The following is a 27,006-nucleotide window of genomic DNA, read 5'->3' as shown; positions in this document are numbered from 1 at the left end:
GCAAGTATGACTGAGAGGAAGATCAGTGTCTAGGTAGCTTGAATAGAAAGGTTCCAGAAAGCCTGGTTGGCCATAGTCAATCCCAGGCATTGGGAGCAGGAATGAGACATGGTCAAGGAGAGTATGGTCAGCATACAGAGGAGATGGATTACGTAAGGGTGCAGCAGAAGGAGGCTGACACAAAGGAGGAATGTTTGGAGCCAAATACTTTTATTGAATACTAAAGAAAAAGAAAACCTATCCATCCCTATTCCTAAGAGGGGGTTTCCTGTCTCAACTAAATATATAATGTGACTCTCTGGGTGTCAGTCAATGCAAAAGTGCCCACTGTCCTGTGTCAGGTAACCCTTACCACAGTCCCTTACACTAGAAACAAAAAAATAAGGCAGTACTCTTATGGCCCCAGGAGAATGACTCCCGACTCCGGGGTTATAGTTCCTGGTTTGTTGAAACGGTTCCCAAATCTTAGAACAGTCTTCTGTCTCGCACGTTGTCAGGGGGAATGGTTCCCTTACCCTGATGGTAAAGTTCTAAACAATACTTTCTTGGTGGGCCAAGAGAATTTCTCCCTTTTCCTGACGTCCGGTCTCAGATAGCCTGGGGGAATGTCTGTTTTCCGCATGCCTTTTTGGACCTTACCGCCGGTCCAGGTTACTAGGAGAATGACTCCCTTCTCCTGCTATCTTGTTATCAGTTCCTTTCCACCAGGCGGAATGACTCCCTCCTCCTGGTCTTCTTTTCATTAGGCTTAACACCTACAACACCCAATACTAAGTGTTAGGAGGGTCCATAACCTTGGCTTCTCTTCTTCAGGAGGGTCCATGACAATGGCTTCTCTTCTTCTTTAATCTGGCCCACTTGGTCCACTTCCCTGCCAAGTACTGCCACAGGGAAGATGACTCATATCACTTTCTTACTTTGGGTCCCAGACCCTGGTTTCCCATCTTCTTCGAACTGGCCCACTTGGTTCACTTCCCTGCCAAGTACTGCCATGAGAAAGGTGACTTGTATCACTTTATTGCTTTGCGTCCCAGACCCTAATGTCTCTTCTTCTTTGAACTGGCCCACTTGGTTCACTACCCTGCCAAGTACTGCCACGAAGAAGATGGTTCATATTTTGTTTACGGTCCCTGAGCCCCCTTTGATTGTCAGTACGCTTATCTCTGCCACTGTTTGTGAGGGACTCTCCCTCTCAAGTTCTCTTTATAGTGCTTGGAGTCCCTGACCCTTCCCTGGTGGTCAACGGGTTTCGTTCTACCACTTCAGTGAGGAGTAGAAGGTTTGTAATCTTTCTGTCCTTGCCGTACCACCCAACCATTATGATTGCAAGGGGGACTAGGGACAACTGCATGTGTCCTCATGGTGAGCTGCCCTGCATCCCCTCCGGGTCTCCCGTGCCACCCTTTACCTTGTTGGGATTTTTGGCAAACCGTCTGGGCTTCCAGGGGTTTGGTTTTGCTTCTTTGGCATCTTGTTTTCCCTTCAACGGCGTTCCTGGCTGCCTTCTGCGTTCCTTCCTCCTCTTGATACTGCAGTGCACAGGTCTGCTCCTGCAGACCTTCCAATCATCAGACACAGTGGACTGCCAGCGCCCTTAGAGCTCTCTCCCTTTGGATCTGTGACTGGGTTTGAATCTCCCGCATTCGGTGCACAGCACACCTGGAGTCTTCCGTGGCTGCCGAATCTAAATGTTTAGTCCATTGTCGATTGTTATTCAATGTTGCCAGCAGTGTCTGGGCCCATTGTATAAGTCCTTTGTGTCTTTCACAGGTTTCATCTTCATTGCTCCACAGGGCCAGCTCGTCCCAGTACTTGGATTACCTAGGTTCTTGTTGATCTTTTTCATCTCGGTACTTTCAGAGAACCTTGAGGAACTCTGCCTTACAACAGTACATAGGTCTACTGTCTACAAAGAGGTTAGCAGATGAAGGAGAGGCTAGAGTATATGGGGGGGTGATGTTCTCATAAGGGCTGTAGCCTACATGCTTGTCCTTATCCCCATAGGGGGAGTCCCTCCCCATGAGATCCTCCTGCTTTCTACCACCCCCAGAGGGACTGTCGCGTAGCGGCCTCCACTCCCTGGCCTCATGGGAAAGGGCTCCCCATCGGGGAGAAGTGACGACATCTAGTGAATCGTCACAGTAAGGTCTCTCACTTTTAGCCCAAGTACTCAAGGGACCTTCCTCTAGCACTAACAACTAATAAAATGATCTGACCGCTCAAGAGTTTTGTGAACTCTAATAACTCAGGACTGCAGGACGGCAGACATCCTGCACCTCAAGACAGGAAAAGAAGAGGGTTCGGGAATTCTCTGAGTCACAAATGCTGGAGAAAATGGAAGTGGTAGCTCTAATGGGTGAGTCGTGAATTCCAGAGATGAAGGTCCTGGCAAATGCAGCTGACAGGAAAGACAGTTACATGGATAAGCCCTACGTGACTGTTTTGTTGTACCAATTATGATTCCTTTTGTTTTAGGAGGTTCCCCACTATCTTGTAGTTATCTCTCTGTCCATACTCCTTAATAGTAAGCAATTATGGTGTCCTTCTTTGCTGTGTCTTCTGCGTTATAGGCTGTGACAGGTTGAATCAGAAGTGTAGAAGGCTTAGACTGGATAGATGACCCACATGCCAACACCATGACCACCCTATCCTCCTGCAGGCCTTGCACACTCACAAAAAGGCCAGACGTTTTCTCTCTCACTGAATCCCATCAGATTGGAACCCTGAAAGTCCACCCTTCTGGACTGTGCCTACCCACCCTCCCTATCAGGCCCCAGAAAGATGCCCTGATCTTTGGCATAGCTTACCTGAGGGTCAATCACACAAGCGCTGAGGGAAAATGGACACAGCTCTGCCCTGAGAGGGATTTCAAGGACCTCCTACAGATCTGAAGTAATATTCTCCAACCCATCCTTTTGTGAGATACAGATTGTTCAAACGGCCTTCAAGATCCTGAGGGGCCAGACTTTGGCTTGGCATGGAAGACCTCGATTTGAAAAAAGATTTCTCTAGAAAGCGCACTGCCAAAGAACAATTGGGTCTTTCGACTGATCATGTTGGGTGATCACACATGGGAATGGTGCCATGCCACCCCAAGCGAGGAGGAACCAGGCAAATCATGCAGGAAGGAAGGCCTTGGCCACTAGACCCAAGCAAGATAATGTCTGACACTAGAGGTTGGGGCCTAATAGGATCAGGAGCAGAAGGAGGAGCTCCAATATTAGCCAGCTTCTTGGATTCTTGGACAAGCTAGTAAGAGGACAGCTAACCCTCCTAGGACAACTCCATAACAAAGATCCTGTAGCACCTGACACCCTGCTCCAGGAACAAATGTTGATGAAAAGGACCCCAAACTGTTTTTCAGAACTTTGAAAGAATTGCTGAAGCTTCCCAATGGGAAAGGACCAGCTGGCCTCATTATGCCAGCCTACATCTAACCCGGTGACTACCAACAGTGTACCAGGTACTGCACCCTGATGGACAAACTGGCTATGATACCCTCTGAGATGGCATCCTGGAGTGGTTGGGGCACTATTATGAGTATCACTAACAATATCTCCGTGATGTACATCTGCAGCCCCCGGGGATGCCTCTGCAAATATTGTACAGGATGAAGTTCTTCATCAAAAATAAGAGAGGAACTGGTCCTGGAACAGTTTGTGACACCATTACCAGCCACTCTGGAAAGACCCATAAGGCTGTCACGACTCGCTCCCTTCGCTCCCGTTCCCGCCACTTGGGGGCATGTTTTGGGGCTTATTCCTTGCTGGACATTTCCTCCGAACCTAATGCCACAGTGCTGTAATGAATTGGGAGCGCAAAATCCCTATTTTCCAAACTACTTCCCTTCCGGATCCATTCCAGGTCTTTGGCAGCCAGCATGCTTCTTTAACCAAATGACTGTGTTTCCCAGAATGCCTGGCCCCCTGCTCCACCTCCACCCTTGCAGGACTAGGTTGGGTGGAGGATAAGCAACACCTGTGGCTGCAGGTGCAGCAGTCAGCACACCTGAGGCGTGTGCTCGTTTAGCAGCTTTAAAAGCCACAGTCTCACTTCAGTCCAGCGCTGGTCATCGTTTGCAGTGTTCCTGTTTTTGACTAGTCCCTTGTTCACTGTTCCTTGCCCTTTCACATAGGTCCTGGTTCCTGTTTTCTTGTTCCCTCCGCCCTGAATCTCTGATTCATGCTCTAATTGATTTCTGCTCCCTTGTTTCCCTTTTTTCCTTCCTCTGTTTACAGGCAGCATTTCTCAGTGCTTTCCCTTTTCAAATGCAGCCCAGTTGGTATTTCTTTGACTCTGTCCTTTGCTGCTGTTAACCCGTATGCCTTAGCCTTCCTCTTTAGCTTCCTGTCTTTTCCTTGGAAGGATAGGGAGAAGTTTGCATTGGTTATTTAGCTTTTTCCCGGCTCCTGATCCTTACTTCTTTTGGGATCCATTTCAGGTTTTCCTTAGCACTTCTGCATTTATATTCCCATTTGATTTTAGGTGTGGTGTGCGGTTGTTAGCTAGCTCCTGTGTGAATGCTTATGTTTTCCTCACTATTTGTTATCACGATTTCAACTTAGGTATTTAGTTTTCTGCAGCGGATCACTCTCGGCTGCCTTCCAGCCTTCACCCTTGCCCTGTCGGGCTCCCCACTTAACAGCGGATCACGCTCTGCTGCATTCCAGCCTCCGCCCTTGTCCTCTGGGCTCCCTGCCCTGCAGCCTGCCTCGCTCCGGCTGCCTTCAGCCCTTGTCCTCTTGGGCCCCCTGTTCTACAGTCTACCTCTCCCTGGCAACCTACAGCCCGTGCCCTCTGGACCTTCCTACTTCTCCCATTGCTGTTCTAGCCTCTCGGGGTCCCATCATCAACAGGATTCATGGGCTAGCTGACGTTCAAGAGGTTTATTCTCGTCCTTGTGAGTACAGTTCTTTAGTTCCCTTATTTGATACCATCAGAGTGTTAGTTCACAGATCCTGTCATTGCTTGCCCTCTACGTGGGTTTAGCGCTGTCAGTACCTGTAACAGCAATTGGGGGTAAGGCGCTTGCCGACTTTCCTCGCGGTCAGGTGCTTACCCCACATCCCTTTTCACATATTGGGTTTAATATCACACTCTGTTTGCACTCCTGGCTTCTAGCATACATGAGTCGTTGTTCCTATGTGCACATTTCCCTTGCCATATTCGCTGCCTTAGTATTCGCAGGACTAATCCTGACAGAATGACCAGCCCAAAATTCCCATTGAATATGGCAAGTTTAAGAAAGAAAGGCAGCAAGGCCTCTAACAAGTTTGTACAGAAAGCTTCCCCTACATTTACCTGTGACAATCAAATCACTAGTCTTGGTTTAAATGAACTCCTTGTCACGAATGGGCATTTACGAGCAGAGTATTTTTCCCATAGGATGGCTCATCCTACATTGCCTGATCCTAGTTCGATCTTTTGTTCTGATCCCGATTCTATGTCAGCGCAAGCCTTAACCGTAGAAAACAACACACTGTCAGACTTATTAGACAAGAGTACCTCGGTTGTTGAAACCCATGATTCCAGTTGTGCTTCACCTCAGATAGAACAGTTTCATGGTACAAACATAAAGAATGAAGGGGTTCCTTGCATAACTTCTGTTTTCTACCCTCAGTCCAAATACTTCTTTGCACAAGTACATACGGTAGTCCCTAATGTCAAGAGGTCTAAGGTCAATAGTTTGCTTAAGGGTAACACAGACCAAGTTAGTATGAGAAAGTATAAATCTCAGAACCTGAAAGCAGTAGAGGACAGTGCACAATCGGTGCACATCCAGATTGCCAGTGCAGGATCCAGCCCTGATGCTACTATGCCTCCCCCTGTGCCTACTGATAGTGATGTACAGTTAATGCAGGGCATACTAAGAGCCAAGCTTGAGGAGTTAACACAAGAATTCATTTCTTTACAAGAGGAGAATAAGATCTTGCACGCATTCCTGAATACACCTCAGACTTTATCCATTAATGTTGATGAAGTGAACACAGTTCAGCCCCTGAGTGCAGAGACTTTGGTAAATCATGATAATTGCCAATATGTTAGATCTATTGGAAGTGAAAGTCTTTCTTCTAGCACAGCGCTCAACCTGGGCACAGTTTCTAACAATTGTTCTGCTGATTATCAGGGATTGCAGTTAGCTGAAGATTTACAAGCCACTCCTTTACCTAAAGTTTCCTGTGTAGCAGTCTGTCATAATTCTGAGCTAGCACACATCCAAGCTTCTGATCTCCAAACACAAGACACAAAGGTGGCATACACAGATTCAGTCACTACACTAGGCTTAGGTCCTGCTCTTGATACAGCTGCTGAGACTGAAGTAGAGTTTAAAGCTGATGTGGAAGACGATCTTACCTCTGGGTTCACTCTTCCTTCTGCCAATTCTGATCAATACAAACAGTCAGAGACTGTACAGATTGCATGTTCTGATGAACTCATTCCACAGTATACAGAACCAAAAGACCAGCAGGCGAATCCTGAACTGTTGATTGTTAATCAGCCTCTTTCAGAAGCTAAGACAGAGGAATGGACAATTGACGAAATCCTGATTAACAGAGACTTTACTATGGTGATTCCACTGGTTGATTTTGACTTCCACAAAGAAAGAGACTCTGTGTCACCCACTAAAGAAAAGGACCGCAAGGGTACAGTTCAGTCCTTGGTTACTGGAGCCAAGGAGTCTAATGCCCTAAAGGTGCCCTCCATTCCTGAGACACCAATGTGTCTATCAACTTCTGAGACTTCTGTGTGTCCTCCTACAACCATTGACTCTTCTATGATCCAATCCACAGCCCTGCAGTCATCTTTGGTACACGTGTCTTCAACCAATGAACCACTGCCATGTCTGCCATTTCATCAAGAGCCTCCACCATGCACGGGGTTAGTCCCAAAGACCCTGACATGTTTGGATTCAGCTACCGAGATGGCTCCAACTTGCATGCCTTCCGCTTCAAAGTTTCCTCTGGCCTGCCTGTCTACAGCGACTCATCCAGAAGATCATCCTTCAGCCAGAGAGCCTCCGGTAGTCCATCATATGTGCATGTCTTCAGTTCCAGAGTCTATTGCTTGTTTACCTTCAGTTCATGACACACCGGTATCCTGCTTAGCTTCGCTTCCAACATCAGAGGTATACCTGTCTACACCATCAGATCCTGCTGTATTTTCTACTGCTCCAGACAGTCCTCCTGAATCCCAAACATTTACTGTCGATGAACGTTTAGAATGCCTTTCTTTTGCTTCAGGAGGAGCATCAGAATGCCAGCCTTTTCCACAAGACGATTCTCCCAACTGCTTCACTTTAGCATCAGAGCCTCCAAAAGATACAGCATCAGATTTTGAGACTTTTGCCAGCTCCCGCTTCAGAGTCATCAAGCTAGACCAAGTGGTGAGTCAGAACCACTCACCTGGGTGTGCACAGGGGGTGATGCAGACCGGCGTATTACCTACAGAACTTGTGCAACAGAATTCCGCCAAGAAGCACCAGTTGGGTGCTAGTAGCCGAAGGAAGGGAATGACTGCTGCAGTTCAAGATGTGTCTGTTATTGCTCCTTCTGCAAGTGTGCCTGAAATACCAAGTACTGTGTCTATCACTCCTATCAGTATGCCAAACGTCCCTGCTGTTGTATCCAACGTGCAATCAAACCTTAATCATTTTCAACCACAAGCCTTTTCCCAGATGGATGACAGAAAAAGATCTGAACCTCTACCTCAGGCGCCACCTTCTCTAATGGCTGAACATGAACATTTCCTGAAGCCAGCAACTTCCTTACCTCCCGCATGTGCGCTCTTGGCAGAAAGGCTAACAGAACTTTTACCATTGTCTAAGGCAAGTTGCACCAGCCTGCCTCCCTCCTCAAAGACTTACAAGGGTCCACTCCCAGTGACTGAGTTTCCTGGACCTTTCAACTCTGCTTCAGGTCTTGCAAGTCCTTCATGCCTTTCTTCAAACCATGAGTCTCTTCCTCACCAGAAGCCATCGATTCCAGCAGTATCACTTCCAAAGACAAAGCACTCCTATCATGGAAGCCCATCTGCCTTTGCCCACAAGCCACCATTTCCATCAGTGCCACCTCCAAAGAAAAAGCACTCCCATCATGGAAAGAAGAAGTCTCGTGCGGGTGGCGGGCACCCGAAGAGGGCCGTAGGAGGGGGTATACTGTCACGACTCGCTCCCTTCGCTCCCGTTCCCGCCACTTGGGGGCATGTTTTGGGGCTTATTCCTTGCTGGACATTTCCTCCGAACCTAATGCCACAGTGCTGTAATGAATTGGGAGCGCAAAATCCCTATTTTCCAAACTACTTCCCTTCCGGATCCATTCCAGGTCTTTGGCAGCCAGCATGCTTCTTTAACCAAATGACTGTGTTTCCCAGAATGCCTGGCCCCCTGCTCCACCTCCACCCTTGCAGGACTAGGTTGGGTGGAGGATAAGCAACACCTGTGGCTGCAGGTGCAGCAGTCAGCACACCTGAGGCGTGTGCTCGTTTAGCAGCTTTAAAAGCCACAGTCTCACTTCAGTCCAGCGCTGGTCATCGTTTGCAGTGTTCCTGTTTTTGACTAGTCCCTTGTTCACTGTTCCTTGCCCTTTCACATAGGTCCTGGTTCCTGTTTTCTTGTTCCCTCCGCCCTGAATCTCTGATTCATGCTCTAATTGATTTCTGCTCCCTTGTTTCCCTTTTTTCCTTCCTCTGTTTACAGGCAGCATTTCTCAGTGCTTTCCCTTTTCAAATGCAGCCCAGTTGGTATTTCTTTGACTCTGTCCTTTGCTGCTGTTAACCCGTATGCCTTAGCCTTCCTCTTTAGCTTCCTGTCTTTTCCTTGGAAGGATAGGGAGAAGTTTGCATTGGTTATTTAGCTTTTTCCCGGCTCCTGATCCTTACTTCTTTTGGGATCCATTTCAGGTTTTCCTTAGCACTTCTGCATTTATATTCCCATTTGATTTTAGGTGTGGTGTGCGGTTGTTAGCTAGCTCCTGTGTGAATGCTTATGTTTTCCTCACTATTTGTTATCACGATTTCAACTTAGGTATTTAGTTTTCTGCAGCGGATCACTCTCGGCTGCCTTCCAGCCTTCACCCTTGCCCTGTCGGGCTCCCCACTTAACAGCGGATCACGCTCTGCTGCATTCCAGCCTCCGCCCTTGTCCTCTGGGCTCCCTGCCCTGCAGCCTGCCTCGCTCCGGCTGCCTTCAGCCCTTGTCCTCTTGGGCCCCCTGTTCTACAGTCTACCTCTCCCTGGCAACCTACAGCCCGTGCCCTCTGGACCTTCCTACTTCTCCCATTGCTGTTCTAGCCTCTCGGGGTCCCATCATCAACAGGATTCATGGGCTAGCTGACGTTCAAGAGGTTTATTCTCGTCCTTGTGAGTACAGTTCTTTAGTTCCCTTATTTGATACCATCAGAGTGTTAGTTCACAGATCCTGTCATTGCTTGCCCTCTACGTGGGTTTAGCGCTGTCAGTACCTGTAACAGCAATTGGGGGTAAGGCGCTTGCCGACTTTCCTCGCGGTCAGGTGCTTACCCCACATCCCTTTTCACATATTGGGTTTAATATCACACTCTGTTTGCACTCCTGGCTTCTAGCATACATGAGTCGTTGTTCCTATGTGCACATTTCCCTTGATCTATTTCGCTGCCTTAGTATTCGCAGGACTAATCCTGACAAAGGCTCCAATCTATGTGGCCAACTGAAGTTGGGCATACAACCAGGGTGCAGTGGGTGCAACGTTGAAGGCCTGCCAGGCCAGATGCTCCCCAGCTGAGGGGGGGTGTGAACAGGTGTAACCTGGAGTGGAGAGGAAGAGGGTGGTGACAATTAAAGGAAGGGGTAATAATAGAAGTGGAGAGGGAACATGTGGTTGCAGCGAGAGTGAAAAAGCGGTAGGAAGTAACTTCAGACACTGGGAATGGGTCAGACCCAATTTTGAACTCATGGAATACTGGTATAGAGGAGGTGAAGGAGAACTAGGAGAAGGAGTGACCGAAAGGGAGATCAGGACCTAACCATCAATAATAGCACATTTCTCAGCAGTACTTGTCAGGCCAGATGGTTGGAGAAGGAATGAGATATGGAGAGTAGTGTCTGTATAGAAATGGGGTGAGTGGGGTCTCCCAGTTCTGGCTAGGCTGCTCAAGGGACCTCTCTCTGGCTTTGCTTGCCAGCTACAATGACGACTGGATTGCTAAGGACTTTTTCAAACTGTAGTAGTCCAAAGGTATGGGATCCCAGAAAGCCAGCATCTAGGAAACCCCAAGAGCCTGCAATGCCAGAGCACGGGAAGGTGACATGACCTTCCAGGAGCTCTTAGGACTGGGATTCTGAATGAGAGATTCAGCACCCTCCCGCCCCCCCACCCACCAGTCTGTGGGAAAGACATCTACAAGGAGAAGTCCATTGAGACTGTTGTTGTTCTGATTAGGAATTTTTGGGGAGATATTTGGACCCGTCCACAGAAAATATTCTTGAGCCATGACTGACTGAACCATTGAAATCCTGCTGCCCCCTCCGGAGTCGTCTACCCTCAACCCCTTGTTGTGATACCATGAGAATCCTACGCTCCTCTGTTGTCTCACTATACAAAATGCACTCATTGCGTTTCAAAGAATCCAGTACGCAGCAACATTTTACAGTTTGTATGTCTGAGCAGTGGATTAGCATGCAGATTGACCTGAGAGTAGCTCCCGAGTAAAAGTTTCTAGAGAACTATGCATTAGAGGACATTGAGAAATGCTCATACTGTATGTTTTTCTGTACATTCGCACACATCATACTAAACACAGGTGGCCATGTACGCGTCCTTTTACTTTTTTGATTTACAAAAACGAAATTACATTATTTGGCTATAGACGAGTAGATCAAATTTGAGGGTATCTTGAAAAATAATGCTTTCATGTGCATAGTTTGAAAGAATTAGGGAATGTGACATGTAGTACCAAAGAAGTGCGTCACAAGCATTTCGCCTGCTGTCTTCGACTTGTTTCGTAAAATTGTACTGGTCCTTGAATCAGTTTATATCTGAGTTAGGTAAAGAAGAATGACATGCACAGTTGGTGATATAAAACAAATGTAAATGGCAGCCTAAATATTACGTTAAGCTAAGGGTTTAATCGTATCCTGGGTGTTGAAACACTGCTTGCACTGCCCCTCGCGCGTCAGTAGTGAAATATGTGTGCAACATGGCGACTAGCAAGCAGACTAGGCCCGTGACATTAAGCGGACAAATCGCACTCGGATACAAGATGTACAGAATGGGGTGAGCACGCTTCAGCTTTGAAAGCAGTTGACGACACTCTCCTGCAAGGCATGCCGGCTTGCATTCCTGGCTCGCGCCACACTTCCTCCAACTGGGGGGCCACAACAGCCACGAGCCAGTTGGACATGGGACTTTTATTTTGATGCGTCACAATGAGAGGTTGGCTCTGCCTGTCAGATTCCATTCCATGGCAGCTGATAAAGGTCCCGGGGCTTATCGTGGGGAATTGACTTGCCCAGATGAATGCAGTCACCGCAGAAGCACTAGTTGACACCGGCCACTAGGTAAGGTGTTTGTTTCACGTTTATTGCACAGGGAATCGAGTTCCGGGAAAAATCGGATGACGCCACACACTTTAATCGGAAATAATGCATGTATTCCTCTAGAGGATACATTGCATCTGAAGGTAGCGTTTCATCTTTAGCTTCTGTGGGCGAGTGTTCTTTATTCGCGTGCATTTGTTCTTATTTACGCGTTGACAAACGTGATGTATGATTTTGCTAAATGCTAGCATGTTAACTCTTCCAGTGTCGGGTGTACTGGGCTCTGAAGGGCTCACTTCAGCCCGGCAGATTTCACAACTTCACACAGAAATGAACACCTTATCCCGAGCAGCGACTCTAAAGGCTGAAGACAGGTGCAGAGCCTCGGGTTCGCCAAGCGCAGGGCGCGCGGTGTCTGCGTTTGTCAGTCAAGCGCAGACCTTCATATAACATGTATTGCGGATGGCGAGTGCGTCTGAATTATTTCGCGTCGTCTCTCCCTGTGCGCAAACTAGCATTAGTTTGGCTCCATGTGACTAGACTCTCGCAGACACTTTGAATAGAACGGCACGTGAAATCTTGTAGGGGACTTTATTTGAACACCAAAGCTCGGGGTTCCCTTTAAATCAATCGGATGAATGATTTTTTCCGATTTTGTAGCTCTCTTTGCCGTCCTTCGAATTCCGCGGGCAAAACAAGCCGGCATCATTTCCTTTCGTCCATCTTTACAAGGTGCAAGCAAGTGGCCGGGGGATACAAGAGGCCTACATAGGAGACACCCCCATACAATAATATATGGATTGCGAGGGATCAAGTTACATCGACCTGGACTTAATTATGCACCGAGCTCACTTTACAGTGCCTGGATGGGGAACAGTCATTAAATGGGTGAGTCGAGGGGTGAGTGATTGATGTTAACTTGGAGGTCACCAGATTGTCAGTTGCCAGTAGAAGTAAAGACAACGCCAGGGTAGGTTTGCAAGACATCCATACATGCTTTAGATATTGACCATATCAAAATAAACGAGAGCATTACACAGGAAGGACAGTAGGATCGAGATCTAAAACATGCAGGGAAGGGTTTTATATTCCCTGCCTTCCAGGTGACCAATGTGGCAGCACCATTGAGGGAGACACCAATCAATGCACTAGAAGTAACCAGGAGACTCAAAGAAAGTGGCAATGATATATTAATGTAGCAGGCATACACTATACCCTGCTTCTTTCACAAAGCAGATTCATTTCACGTTGAAAAAAGGTAGCAGGCGCTCGCTCCTCTCCAGAAAGAACATGGCATGATAACCTGTTCTCAGATGAGAGTTCGCAGCCATCTGCTTTTTGCTCACTGTACCTTTCACAGATGGGAAATAGCCATTTGCATGTCAGTCTTTGGCCCGCCCACATGGGCAGTCCAGCACCGAAATGCTATGGCAATTCCTCTCTGAACAAGAGTACCAACAGCAACACCATACACGTGTTTCAGCCTTGTTGGGCCTCATCAGGCCAATTTCACTTTGGACCTTTATTTATTTAATTTTAAGTGTTTAGTGAGCATGAAACCAACTTCGGGGTGCAACAGACAGATGTAAGGCGTTGCTGCCATGCATTAGATGGTTACATGGGGGAACAGACTTTGGGAGATAACATTTGGTACCAGCATACCTTTTGGGGTGGCAGGGAATAATTCACATTTACAGTTAGCAGGGGATAAGAAAAGGGCTGAAAGTCTGGGTCGGAGTGGGGCAGTGAAGAGGGAATGGGCTGCCGAGAGTGGTTGTCAGGAGGCTGACTTGGTTGCAGAGGGTGCTCCATGAAGAGGATGGTAGAAGATCTTTCCTGAATGGCAGAAGGGGTACATCTCCAAGCATGGGCGCATAGACTGAGAATGCTTGTTTCCTGTTTTTTTTTCTCTATTTCTGCTTCTCTAGTTTGGCCAGATCGTGATATCTGGTGATGGGCTGATCGTCAGATATGGGACCTTTGTCGGGCAGATAGGTGGGAACATGCATGGTGACAGCTTTGTATATGGAGAAGCAAGCTTTGAAGGTGTTCCTTGCTTGTAGGTGTAGCCAGTGGCATTTGATTAGTGTGGTATGTGTGTGGTCTTATTTGTGGAGACCTTTGATGAGGTAGGCAGCAATGTCGGAGGTCACATTTCGTAGGTGCTTGGGTAGTGGTTAGTTGGACGGTGAGTCTGGATTTTCCTTTACCTAGACGAGACTGGGCTAGGTTCTGTGTGGTGGATCTGAAGCTGGTGTCTAGTAGCAAGAGGTTCATCTTCTGCAGGTCATTTACTTTGCTGTGTGCTTTTTGAAAGAGATATGGATCTCTAATTAGAATCACAGAGAAGCACTTTGCCATATTCGGTGTATGTGAGGCACTTTATAAAACACAAAATAAATTCATAAAATAAATAGCGTGTCATCTGGGATGAAGCCATCAAGGGTCATGGCTGACAGACAGGTTTAGATGTGGAATTCCACCTTGGTCTGGCCTGGATCAGTTTGTGACGGGTCTTGATTTAGTGGATGCCTTTCATTGATGATATTTTCAGGCATTCATGAAACATGACCATGCATCTGTGAATGTTGTGGATCGCAAGGAGAGCTCTTAGCGGACCCTTGTAAAGGTTGATGATCATGGGTGAGATGATCGATCCACAAGGAATTGGTAAAGCCAAGGATCTGGTTCGCTACGTCCTAGGTTTGTGGTGAGTCAGAGGAGGATTTTGTTTCCAATTCCCATGCAATTGTGCGGTGTGCTATTCATGGCTTGATGGCCTTCTGTGTTGAATAGTGAAGAAAAGATTAAGGAGTACCAGGAAGCAGGGGTGACCGTCATTGAGAATGAAGAGTGCCTCATTTATCACTCAGATTTTGGCTGTCTATGTTCTGGTTCTGGATCCTAATTAATAATCTGCAGGAGGCTTATAGTGTTTTCAACACATCACTATACATAGGTTCATCCCTGTTCCTCTAAAACTATCAAGGACCACATTGACACCCTCGCTCCGGCTGATTTTTGCAAACACTAATTTGCCTCAGGATCCTTCCCCTCCCCTCTGAAGCACTCCCTTGTGCATCCTCTTCACAAGAAACCCACAGCTGATCCTTCTTGTCCGGCTAACTATTGCCCAATTTCCATTACTCGCTTTCTGGGCAAACTCCTGGAAAAGCTGGTATCTCTCAGTTTAACCTTCATTCCAATTCTGTTGGTTGTCTCCATGACCACCAGTCTGGCTTCAGAGCTGTTAGAAGCACAGAAACTGCTCTCCTGAACATCCGTGAAGATCTGCTCTCCAACCCTGACTCTAACATTCCCTCTTTCCTCATCCTACTCAATCTCTCTTCTGCCATCGACACGGTCAACCATACCATCCTGCTCAACCGTCTCCGTGATAACCTGGGTATCACTGAACAGGCTCAGGCCTGGCTGACCTCTTTCCTCTCTGATCGACCCTCCCAGGTCCAACTTGGGTCTTTCCTATCATCTATCTTCCTCTCTACCTGTGGTGTTCCCCAGGGGTCTAATCTCTCGCCTGGCTTTTCAACCAATACCTGGCAACTCTCGCCCACTGCATTGCCATTTTCTGCTCACATTTTCAGTGCTACGCTGATGACACTCAACTCATTTTCAGTCTGCCCTCGGCCACCTCCTCTCCCTCTCTCATCTCTGATTCCCTAACTGCCATTCAAGATTTGTGTGCCGCCAACGACCTTTGTCTGAATGCCAGCAAGACGGAGATCCTGCTCATCTGCACACCTCCACCATCCTTTCCTCTCACTCTCTGACTGGCCTCCCTTGGCCCTCCTCCTACCCCCTCCTGCGAGGCTAAGAACCTCGGGGTCATCTTTGACTCCACACTTTCCTTCTCCGCCCACATCTCTGATATCTCTAAAAAGTCAAACATACTACTGCACCTCCTCAGAGGTACTCTGCCTTTCCTCTCCTTCCCCCAGAAGCTCACTGTCTCCCAAGCTCTGGTTCTCTCTAGGTTGGACCTTTGTAACATCCTCTTTCTAAATCTACCTGCCTCTACTCTGTGCCCCCTGCAACTAATCTGGAACAGGACTGCAAGACTTGTCCTTAGCCTCAGGACCTTGGATTGTATCTCTCCAGCTCTGAAGTCTCTCGATTTGCTCCCAGTGGATGCAAGGCTTAAATTCAAAACCATCTGCATTGTCCACAAGGCTTTCTGGGGCATGGGTCCAAAATACCTTCTGCTATCCCTCTGCAAATACCTCCCCTCTCGAGCTCTTCACTCCTCTACCTCTAACCCCCTCAGGGTCAGTCGTTTTTCAAAGAAACGAGCTGGGGGTAGATCTCTGTCTTCGGCTGGAGCCTCCTTCTTGAACAGCCTCCCTGCGACTCTAAAACTTGAGGAGAACCGTCTCTGGTTCCGGAAGTACCTCAAGACCTTCCTCTTTACTTCTGCCTTCGCTGCCCCTCTCCCCTGCTGATCTGTTCTCTCTTGGCACTTTACACCTGGCCAACCTCTGCCCTCCAGGCCCAGGTACCTGCTTGCCCTGCCACCCTCCCCGCACTGCCTCCGGGCCACCCCTTGCACTGGGGTCTGTATCTGTACCCATATAGTCCCCCCCTTTTTCTTCCTACACTTATCACACCTACCCCGTCTGCTGCCTTAAACCCAGCACTTGCTGGCTGCACTACCACTGTTGGTTGCCTTTGTTATTTATTTATTTATTACTAATTATCTGTTTCTCCTTTGCTCTTTACTTTCCACTTCTCCCCCCTTCCATGTACTTTCCCCGTCCCCATCTCCCATGCACTTGCGCGTTCTCAATGTCACTGGGCCTAGTAAGATCATTGTTAGGTTCTCCTCTGTTCCCCTCTCTGCCTTGTCGTGCCCTGAAACACTTGTGTACAAGTGCGAAATAAATACAATATCAATATCAATATCAATAGTTTCAAAATAAAATCAACTCAAAGTTACGTGATAAAATTGAATATTAACGGAAGACAAATAAGTTGGGGAAGCTATGTGGGATAGGTTGTTCTTCAGGGCAAATCAATCAAAAGACATTATGGGAGTGGCCAGGGTGAGCAGAGAGTGGGGGAACAATTCCGAGTGTGCTCTGGTGCTAAATTTGAAAATAAAAATGTAAAAGACTAAGGGCCTGATTTACAAAGAAATTGTAATATGGAAAGGTCCCAATGAAAACCTTTTTATGTAAAAAGGTCAAACAAGTTTGTGAAAAAAGTAACTAGCAGAAATAATCCGAAGGAATGGGTCAGGCTGTTGCAGGATGGAAATGGGGCATGTCGCCTCATTTTAATATGAAAGTAAAACGTTTGAAAATAGACACATGCGTGGTTTCGGCGGAAGGAAGAGAACATGTCAGCAGGGCAAGAGGGAGTTATCTGTGCCTTCCCCATTGTAATGTTATAAATAATTCAGACTATAGGGCGAGGAACACAGGCTAGAGGATGACAGTGAGGACAGGAGTGGGGGATACATGAGAGTAGCAGATAGACAAGTACTTTCATTTAGTTCCTGGTAGGTTTTACTTGTTTTTTTAAAATTATAATTAATTTTAAACTTATATTTTTGAACTTCTAACAAATTAACAAATGTATGTAAATTGTAACAAATTATGTAAAGGTCATGGCAGGTAACACGATGAGCAGAAAAGAGGACGAGACATGGGTAAAAGTGATTCTGGGCAAACATATAGGTAAGAAGTGGGGAAGATAGCCTAACATAAAAATGAGTGCAGAAATGGAGCAGGTGTGGATAGCAGAGGGAAAAAATCCTAGGATAGAACCTTGGGGTGCACCATCGCGATGTGGGAAGGAGGAAGAGAATACTCCTGATCTGAAAACAGCAGAAGAACGATTTGAAAGGAGGAAACTAAGTGGCAACTAACCCAAGCCATTGAGTTCAGTAAGCAAGTGAAGACGAAGGTACTCAACAGTAGTAAAGGAAATACAATTATATTTTATAATGACATGCAGAAGGGAGAGAATGAAACACAATTTCACTTGGTGGTAAAGGCTAAATGCTGACCCAGATGTGTAGACAAGTGTGTTGCCTAGTAACGTGCAGGAAAGGGATCCACCCCACATTTTCATGCAACATATCCATGTTATCATATAGCCCTTTGATCCCGATTCCTCTTACAAGTGCTGTAATGATACCTGTTGTTATTACCTAACCCAATGGTACTCAAAGGTAAAACCAAGCAGCATCGTCCTTTAGTAAAATTATATCACAGACCCTAGAAAGACATCATCTTTTCCACATACCATCCATTAACAGATGAGCTGCAGACATTGAATGGCTTGTATCCTATGCCACATGGTTTGATATTGCCCTCACTGCAGATTTGGAAGAACGCAACATGAGGTGCTTGCTGAGAAGTGCAGGTAGGCATTAAAGAAAATCCGTTTTAGGGAGCACACATAATTTGTATATCTAATGTATTTAGTTATATGTATCAAATCTGATTTTTACCAAACGTAGCTGGAAAAATATGCAAGTCTTAAACAGCTGAATTACAAGCCACCCCTCCTTAATTTTCTGAGTAGAAATCTTATCAATGTTAGTCTCAATGTAGACCCAATCCTTGCTCTCAGGCAGGTGTGATAGGAATGATTATTTCATAGAACGAGCGAAAAGGGGAGATCAGGTGGGAACCTGACATTAACCACATAAAATATTCCTGCTAAAGCATGCAAAAAGTAATCACCACACAACCTAGAGTGGCAAACAAAACTGAATAAAGAGTGTGACTGGGTCATGGTGCAAACCCTCCTCATAAAACTTCTCATAAAATACTTCTTGACATTTTTTAATGATGTGTAATGTCTCTTATATTTCAGGGATACACCATTTTCTGACAGAGATTTTGCGTCATGCCACAACATTAGTTCTGCCGAGACAGCAGGGCACAAGAAGCGTCAAGACTTTTCACCTGGGGATCAGTCACCAATCAGTCCACAGCAAATTTCTCACAGTGGGACAAAACAAAACAGACAAGAAGAGCCTGGTTGTATCATTACCAACTCGCCTCCAATTTCCTCTGTGCGCCCACCAACCATGTTTAACTATGAACGTCCAAAACATTTTATCCAGGCGCAGCCTGCATGTCCGGCACAATGCTCGCCCCAAGTAACTGCCACCTCTAAACCTTCTCCATCATCACCATCAATAAACTCTCCAAAATATTTCTCATCAGCGTCCTTTGCGTCAACTATGGAATCTGCTCGTCACTCCTCTTCGTCAGCGACGCAGTTTCCTACAGGCCCCTCCCAGGGGCAGAAGGCTGCTTTGGCACACGACCAGACACCAGCTGCTTTCCTCAGCTCAGTGCTGCCTTCACATTCGGAGTACACGAACAGCCACAACGCTCCCACGGCTGTGGAATCAAGGTGAGTTATATAATGCTTTCCCTTTCTAATGCAAGTGCTGTTTTTGCAAAGGTACTCTGTAGCCGTAATTAACATAACTATGCCCTGCTTCCACTATCCCCAGCAGAGGAAGTGCTGGAGTTCATTGGACATGTGCTAAGCTTTTTATGTGCTTCTCTTCTTGCCAATCCTTCCATCTCATTGCTCATTCACTTATCCCTTTCTACTCTCCACCCATTCCGTGGTTTTCTTTTCTATCTGCCCATTGTCACTCTGCATTTGACTACATGTCCCTGCACTTTGGTCCCGCTGATCAGAACTCAGTAGGGCAGAAGAGCATGGGAAGGAACCCCTCACGAGTCAGCCGCTAAGGGTGTTACTGACTTCCTGTGACAGGTCATGAGGTATTTAACCCATACAGTATTCTGGGTCAATAATAAAACGTGCATATGTTCATCAGGGAAAAAACCCCATGAAAATATGGTCAATTTTTACCTAAACCAAAACATGAAGGTGAACAATTTACTACCCCATCGCAGTATGATGTGCTAAGTATCGCTTTACTTAATCGAGAAATGTAAGAGCAGGCAACCCCTCTGTGGGAGTGAAACATGTGGGCATGTCTGGTGCACACCGCCTCACCCCCTGAGCAATGCAATTCACAGCAGGGTTAATAGTGAAACTTCTGTGCATTGTTTCGCACGGTACAGTAGTGGTATGATCCGCGACTGTATATCAATTTTTAACCTACAAACTGGGATGGGAATGGATTTTGAAGAAATCGGAAACATATTACATGCATCATTTCTGAAATACTGAATGAGGTATTTGAGGAAATGTGCATGATTAGGGCACTAAATCATTAATCATGCAGAGATCCTCATATTTCAGCATGCTATAATGTATATTATTGGATACAGAACTCAGTGCTGAAAATCCGTGGAAGGGTATACCGTTCAGGAAGTCCCCGATTAATGATGATGGTCAATGGTGTGTGAATCCAGCAATGCTCTGTTTGCGACGATAACAGCCCGTCTACATGTATTGAGACGCCCTAAGGAAAACAGACTGCATTATATAATGCAAGTTCTAGCTCTTAAGTTATAACTTGGTTTAATTTCTAGGCAATGTACTACTTACTGCTTACTTAGAACGCATTTTCTTGGTAGTTATTTATTTGACTTTTTGTCATATGTTTACCTTTACCCTTTTTCAATTAAGATCCACAGAGGATGGAGTGGGAGAGAATTTACATTTTTTCATCTACTTGGGAGTCCTCCTTTAAAAAAAAAAAAAAAAGAATACGAGGGTCTGATGCTTATCAAGAGTGATATGTCTGTTTTTGTGGGTCGGACAACATATTGTCTCAGACAAATATTTATTTGAATAGATAAAGCATAAAGAGATCATGGGAGAGAGGATAACTAACATAGATATTTAAAATAGTTTTAGAAAGGTAGCGGGCGCCCCTCTCTCGCAAGAACAGACATGATAACCTGTTCAGTGGTTATTAACCACTTGAGAGTTCGCAGCCACTGCTTTTACTCACTGTGCCTTTCACAGATGGGAAATATCCATTTGCATATCAGTCTTTGTCCTGCCCAGGGGCAGTCCAGCACCGAAATACAATGGCAATTCCAATCTGAACGAGAGTACCACCAGCAACCCCATACACGTGTTTCACCCTTGTTGGGGATCATCAGTGAGGTGAAGCTGATGCCTCTCTAAGCACAGTGAGAGGGAGACCACGTCTGGTTGCCCCCAGGAGACCTAGGGTTACCAATCCCAGGTTCCTTAACAAATAGTTTTAGAAAGGTAGCGGGCGCCCCTCTCTCGCAAGAACAGACATGATAACCTGTTCAGTGGTTATTAACCACTTGAGAGTTCGCAGCCACTGCTTTTACTCACTGTGCCTTTCACAGATGGGAAATATCCATTTGCATATCAGTCTTTGTCCTGCCCAGGGGCAGTCCAGCACCGAAATACAATGGCAATTCCAATCTGAACGAGAGTACCACCAGCAACCCCATACACGTGTTTCACCCTTGTTGGGGATCATCAGTGAGGTGAAGCTGATGCCTCTCTAAGCACAGTGAGAGGGAGACCACGTCTGGTTGCCCCCAGGAGACCTAGGGTTACCAATCCCAGGTTCCTTAACAAATAGTTTTAGAAAGGTAGCGGGCGCCCCTCTCTCGCAAGAACAGACATGATAACCTGTTCAGTGGTTATTAACCACTTGAGAGTTCGCAGCCACTGCTTTTACTCACTGTGCCTTTCACAGATGGGAAATATCCATTTGCATATCAGTCTTTGTCCTGCCCAGGGGCAGTCCAGCACCGAAATACAATGGCAATTCCAATCTGAACGAGAGTACCACCAGCAACCCCATACACGTGTTTCACCCTTGTTGGGGATCATCAGTATTTCGGTGCTGGACTGCCCCTGGGCAGGACAAAGACTGATATGCAAATGGATATTTCCCATCTGTGAAAGGCACAGTGAGTAAAAGCAGTGGCTGCGAACTCTCAAGTGGTTAATAACCACCGAACAGGTTATCATGTCTGTTCTTGCGAGAGAGGGGCGCCCGCTACCTTTGTTAAACTATTTGTTAAGGAACCTGGGATTGGTAACCCTAGGTCTCCTGGGGGCAACCAGACGTGGTCTCCCTCTCACTGTGCTTAGAGAGGCATCAGCTTCACCTCACTGATGATCCCCAACAAGGGTGAAACACGTGTATGGGGTTGCTGGTGGTACTCTCGTTCAGATTGGAATTGCCATTGTATTTCGGTGCTGGACTGCCCCTGGGCAGGACAAAGACTGATATGCAAATGGATATTTCCCATCTGTGAAAGGCACAGTGAGTAAAAGCAGTGGCTGCGAACTCTCAAGTGGTTAATAACCACCGAACAGGTTATCATGTCTGTTCTTGCGAGAGAGGGGCGCCCGCTACCTTTGTTAAACTATTTGTTAAGGAACCTGGGATTGGTAACCCTAGGTCTCCTGGGGGCAACCAGACGTGGTCTCCCTCTCACTGTGCTTAGAGAGGCATCAGCTTCACCTCACTGATGATCCCCAACAAGGGTGAAACACGTGTATGGGGTTGCTGGTGGTACTCTCGTTCAGATTGGAATTGCCATTGTATTTCGGTGCTGGACTGCCCCTGGGCAGGACAAAGACTGATATGCAAATGGATATTTCCCATCTGTGAAAGGCACAGTGAGTAAAAGCAGTGGCTGCGAACTCTCAAGTGGTTAATAACCACCGAACAGGTTATCATGTCTGTTCTTGCGAGAGAGGGGCGCCCGCTACCTTTGTTAAACTATTTGTTAAGGAACCTGGGATTGGTAACCCTAGGTCTCCTGGGGGCAACCAGACGTGGTCTCCCTCTCACTGTGCTTAGAGAGGCATCAGCTTCACCTCACTGATGATCCCCAACAAGGGTGAAACACGTGTATGGGGTTGCTGGTGGTACTCTCGTTCAGATTGGAATTGCCATTGTATTTCGGTGCTGGACTGCCCCTGGGCAGGACAAAGACTGATATGCAAATGGATATTTCCCATCTGTGAAAGGCACAGTGAGTAAAAGCAGTGGCTGCGAACTCTCAAGTGGTTAATAACCACCGAACAGGTTATCATGTCTGTTCTTGCGAGAGAGGGGCGCCCGCTACCTTTGTTAAACTATTTGTTAAGGAACCTGGGATTGGTAACCCTAGGTCTCCTGGGGGCAACCAGACGTGGTCTCCCTCTCACTGTGCTTAGAGAGGCATCAGCTTCACCTCACTGATGATCCCCAACAAGGGTGAAACACGTGTATGGGGTTGCTGGTGGTACTCTCGTTCAGATTGGAATTGCCATTGTATTTCGGTGCTGGACTGCCCCTGGGCAGGACAAAGACTGATATGCAAATGGATATTTCCCATCTGTGAAAGGCACAGTGAGTAAAAGCAGTGGCTGCGAACTCTCAAGTGGTTAATAACCACCGAACAGGTTATCATGTCTGTTCTTGCGAGAGAGGGGCGCCCGCTACCTTTGTTAAACTAGATATTTAAAATGTTTTACATTTTGGGGAACTTGCCACATGAACTTTATTTTATCAGCTCACGGAGGTGATGAGTATTTGCATGGCCACCTTAGCCCGTCTCTTTAGCCCGGCACGGTTGCCTCTTGATGTGGGTGTTACTTGCAGGCATTTAACATATTCCAAATGTTGATATTGTTACCAAGGCATTGTTATTCCAAATCAGGACATCATCCCACCATGGACTTTTGTTTTTATTACACACTTATAAAAATAAATGTTCACACAAATAGAGACCATGACAGATAAAGTTTGCACTGCCCAGCATTGCATTTGCTTCTTCATTCATTTATTGCTTATTTGCATTGTACTCATCCTAAACATGTGGTCCAATGTTGGATGCTTCTTGCTGCACAATGGATGGCAAAGATGGAAGTGAGAAGGAAATAAAAAGAGGAGGGGGAAAACAGGAGCTGTGTAAGCAGCTAGGCAATATTGGTTTACACCGCAACGAAGGTCATGGGTGTTTTAATATCTTTTCAAAAACAAGTCTTCTTGGAGACAGGGAGGGGGGAGAATTCCACAAGACTGAACACGTGCAGCCATTGAGGTGTTGTCCTTGAAACCTGTGTAGTGTAAGAAGTTGGGAGTTGCAGGATTAGAGGCTCAATTTAAGAGTGTGGGCCATTGTTGTGCCTCCATAAGTGGTTGAAATAGAGGGCCTTGAAATGGATCGATAAGGGAATCAGGAGCCATTCATGTGATATCAAGGTTTAAGTGGTGTGACTGTATGGCTCTTACGTTGAGCATGGCCTTTTTCTGGGTGGAATTAAGGTTGGATGTGACTAAGCGATGCTAACCTAGAGGGCGTTGGCACTGTCAAATATATGTTTGTATTTCCCTCAGTTAAGATGATCCACACAGCATCTACCAAAGAGTAGAACTTTTCCAACATGCATTGACCCTATTACAGTTGCAAGGTTTTCAGTTCAAGCTAGATCTAGCTCCTTCATCAACCCTTTCTCCTCACTCCATTCCCACCTCTGCAAAATCACAACCCCTCTTCAGGCTCTGTTGGCCTCTAATCCTTTCTTTCTTCCTCACCATCTGCCAACAACTCCATCTTCTACTTCTCATTAAAGATCTTTAAGATACATTACACTCTAACTACCCTCTTTCTCTGCTTCTCCTTTAATTCCTACAATCTCCTCAATAGACCCCCTCTCTCCATCCTCATGTGCTGAACTAGTGCCCATTCTCCAGAAATCCAATCTATCTTGTTCCCTTGTTGATGCTTTCAATCCCCATTCACAGCCCCTGTGTTCCCTACCTGCTTGTACCTCTTCTCACTATTTAACCTTTCTCTAGAACTAGACTCCTTTCTTGCCTGATTCAAAATTGCCACAGTACTACCCATTCTTAAACAGCCTTCCACTGACACTAAAAGCCTAGCCATTCATTGTCCTTTGTCCCCTCTTTCCAATTCTCCAATCTCCTTGAATAGGCCAACTGGATCACCAGCTACCTTGGAACCAATGGCATTGTAACCACCTTCAATTAGCGCACCACTAAACGACTTAACGAAAATTGAAGTGTACCAAATCTTTTTTTTTCACCACAGCCTATCACTCTAAACACTCTTATTTCCTCATCCTGCTTGACCTTTAACAGTCTTTGACTCTGTTGATCACCCCGCTCTCACTCCACCCCTTTCATACAACCACATCTTAGACACTTGCCTGGATTACCTGTCTTCCCATTCATTTTACATCTCCTTATGATTACCTCATACTGGGAGTTCCACAGAGTTCTGTCCTCAGCCCACTACTGTTTAAACTCAGTAGCTCATCCCTCGAAGATCCCTTCTGCTTTAGATCCTTGTACTACCTATTACTCCTTTGCCACCTTTACTCCTGATCTCACATGTTACATCTGTAATTGTCTATCAGCCACCTAATACTGGATCATACTTTATTGTCTCATATTTGCCTGCACATCTCCATTTTCTTTTGCCAATGACTTTCTAACCCCTTGCCCCAAGACCTGCAACCTTGATGTCTTCTTCGACAAAGATCTCAAAGTCTACCAATGTCTCAATGTGCCGATGACTGCTGTTAGACTCAACATAATAGACATCAGTAAAATATATGCCTCCTCCTTTACCACTCCACCAATACTCTTGTCTATCCCTTTGTACTCAGTCAACATGGCTATTGCTCTTGCTTCCTTGTAGAACTGTCTCTTTACTCTTTTGTCACCTTTATAAAGTTTTAAACTTTATTATTCTGTACTTCCTCTCCTGTTCCTCACCATGCTCTGCTTTCCACCTCTTAGCCGCAGGTTCTCCATTCACCAAAAGTCCCTCTTCACATTTCTTTTAATCCTCTTTAAATCAATCCATGTATTAGCCACCTCCAACCCCAATCTGGTTATGTCTGTCATTCGTTACTCTCCATCTGAAACGCTTCACCCCAGCACCCAATCAATCTTTCACTTCGCAACCCACCTTGCACCACCACCTGTACCTCCTCCCTTTCTCTACATGGCCCTCTCTAATGGAACTACCACACACTAAAAATACTACTCTCCCTACCTTCAAATCTTCTCTTAAACTGAATCTCCTCTCCATGTAAAAGGGACACCACCCTATATCAGGGCATTATCACTCCCTCTTGTCCACCTGTTGGCCCCTATTGTATAATCCTTTCTCTCAATTATTTATATGTATGTGGTCCTCTGATTACCTATTTATATATTACATAGCTAATATAGATTGTGTGATCCACAGTCCATATTGTCACTTGTATCCTTCCTCTCCTCCAACTGGTGTGTTACCTGTTCTATCATCACCTTGACCTATTGAATAGCACCCTGCCAATGGAATGTACAGCTCCCTGCGTTCGTTCTCCTATACAGTTGTGCTGATCAAAGGGCTCTCTGTGTTCAATTAATGCCATAAGATAAATAGAATAAATAAGTGTTGTCATTGTCATTACTTCTTTGCTATGTGCTTCATTTAGTATAAAGATTTTTGTCTTCATATCCAAAGTCATCGATATGTGTGCACAGAGTTAAATTCACCTATCTAATCCTTATTTTGTGATTACCTGTGCATCTTAAGAAAATATTGTCAGAAATTCCACTTCTTTGTACTTTATATTGGATGCCCTCCTAGAGAATGCTGTTCTTTCTTTTTTTAATTGTGATTTTAGTCAACATTTTGACTTTTTACACAAAACATTATTCAAATAATGAACCCTAAAAATACAAACCAAAGTATCAATGTAAGAAATAATGAACATACATACTAACAACATCAGAATAATAAAATATAAAACAATAATTCCAGTTATACTGTAGTATTTCTTTCATTGACTAACAGTAAGGCCGTTTTTACACGCTAAAAAAGAGAATAACCCCATTGAAAAGTGATCTGTAACAGATGTGAATACCGATCAGAATGATATAGTATGCTGTTCTACTGGAAGCAGCAAATCCTGGATTTAACAAAGCTTCACATACTCATTGCATCTGTCAGGGTGCAGTAAGAAATAAGGGCTCTGGAGAAACCCAAATAAAGATCACCCAATTGCCCATTTGTTACAAGCAGTGAGATTTCTGACAGTTTATTGTTGTATGATCTAGACGACTGGGCAGTCACAGAATAATATAGGATTTTTTAACAAAATGGGCACCTCATTAAATGGTATGATTCTGACTCTATGGTGGAAACAAGCCAAAAAAAAACGGCTACCACAGTGTGCACTGCTTCCTAGATGTCACTGCTACTTTCAACTTAGTTGACAGAAATACGGAATTAGAAAGATGTGGTACTCCAACAGGCTTGCTTTAAATGCTTACTACGTTACTTTTGAGACAGTAATTAAAGCCTGATTAGACACTGATGGGACCCCCACAAAAGAGGTGCCTACATATAGAGATCTGAGATAGATGTGCATGTTGACACGTTGCCTATTCAGTTTGTGTGTATCAGATCTATATGCAATGATGGCAATTGTTTGAAACGTTCCTCCTAAATTGGGTCATCTGAGCGTGTCTTGGCACGAGCATGAAGATAATACCATTCTACAAGATAGTACTCCTAT

At 45.8% G+C, this 27,006-nt stretch overlaps 1 protein-coding gene across 5 annotated transcripts in view; it reads left to right on the top strand.

Annotated features, from left to right (window-relative positions):
* The window catches only part of MYOT (myotilin), a 546,673-nt gene that overhangs the window by 380,694 nt on the left and 138,973 nt on the right, over positions 1-27,006 (top strand). For all 5 annotated transcript variants that reach the window (XM_069652618.1, XM_069652622.1, XM_069652620.1 and 2 more), the window contains one exon: positions 18,355-18,903. In XM_069652618.1, coding sequence (XP_069508719.1) covers positions 18,355-18,903 — 549 coding nt within the window. The remainder of the gene's footprint in view (positions 1-18,354; positions 18,904-27,006) is intronic.

The sequence above is a fragment of the Ambystoma mexicanum genome, chromosome 3p (genome assembly GCF_040938575.1).
Source record: "Ambystoma mexicanum isolate Mex_15411 chromosome 3p, UKY_AmexF1_1, whole genome shotgun sequence".
NCBI lineage: Eukaryota > Metazoa > Chordata > Amphibia > Caudata > Ambystomatidae > Ambystoma > Ambystoma mexicanum.
Note: the sequence above shows the minus strand (reverse complement) of the source record. Positions and strands in the feature narration are given on the sequence as shown.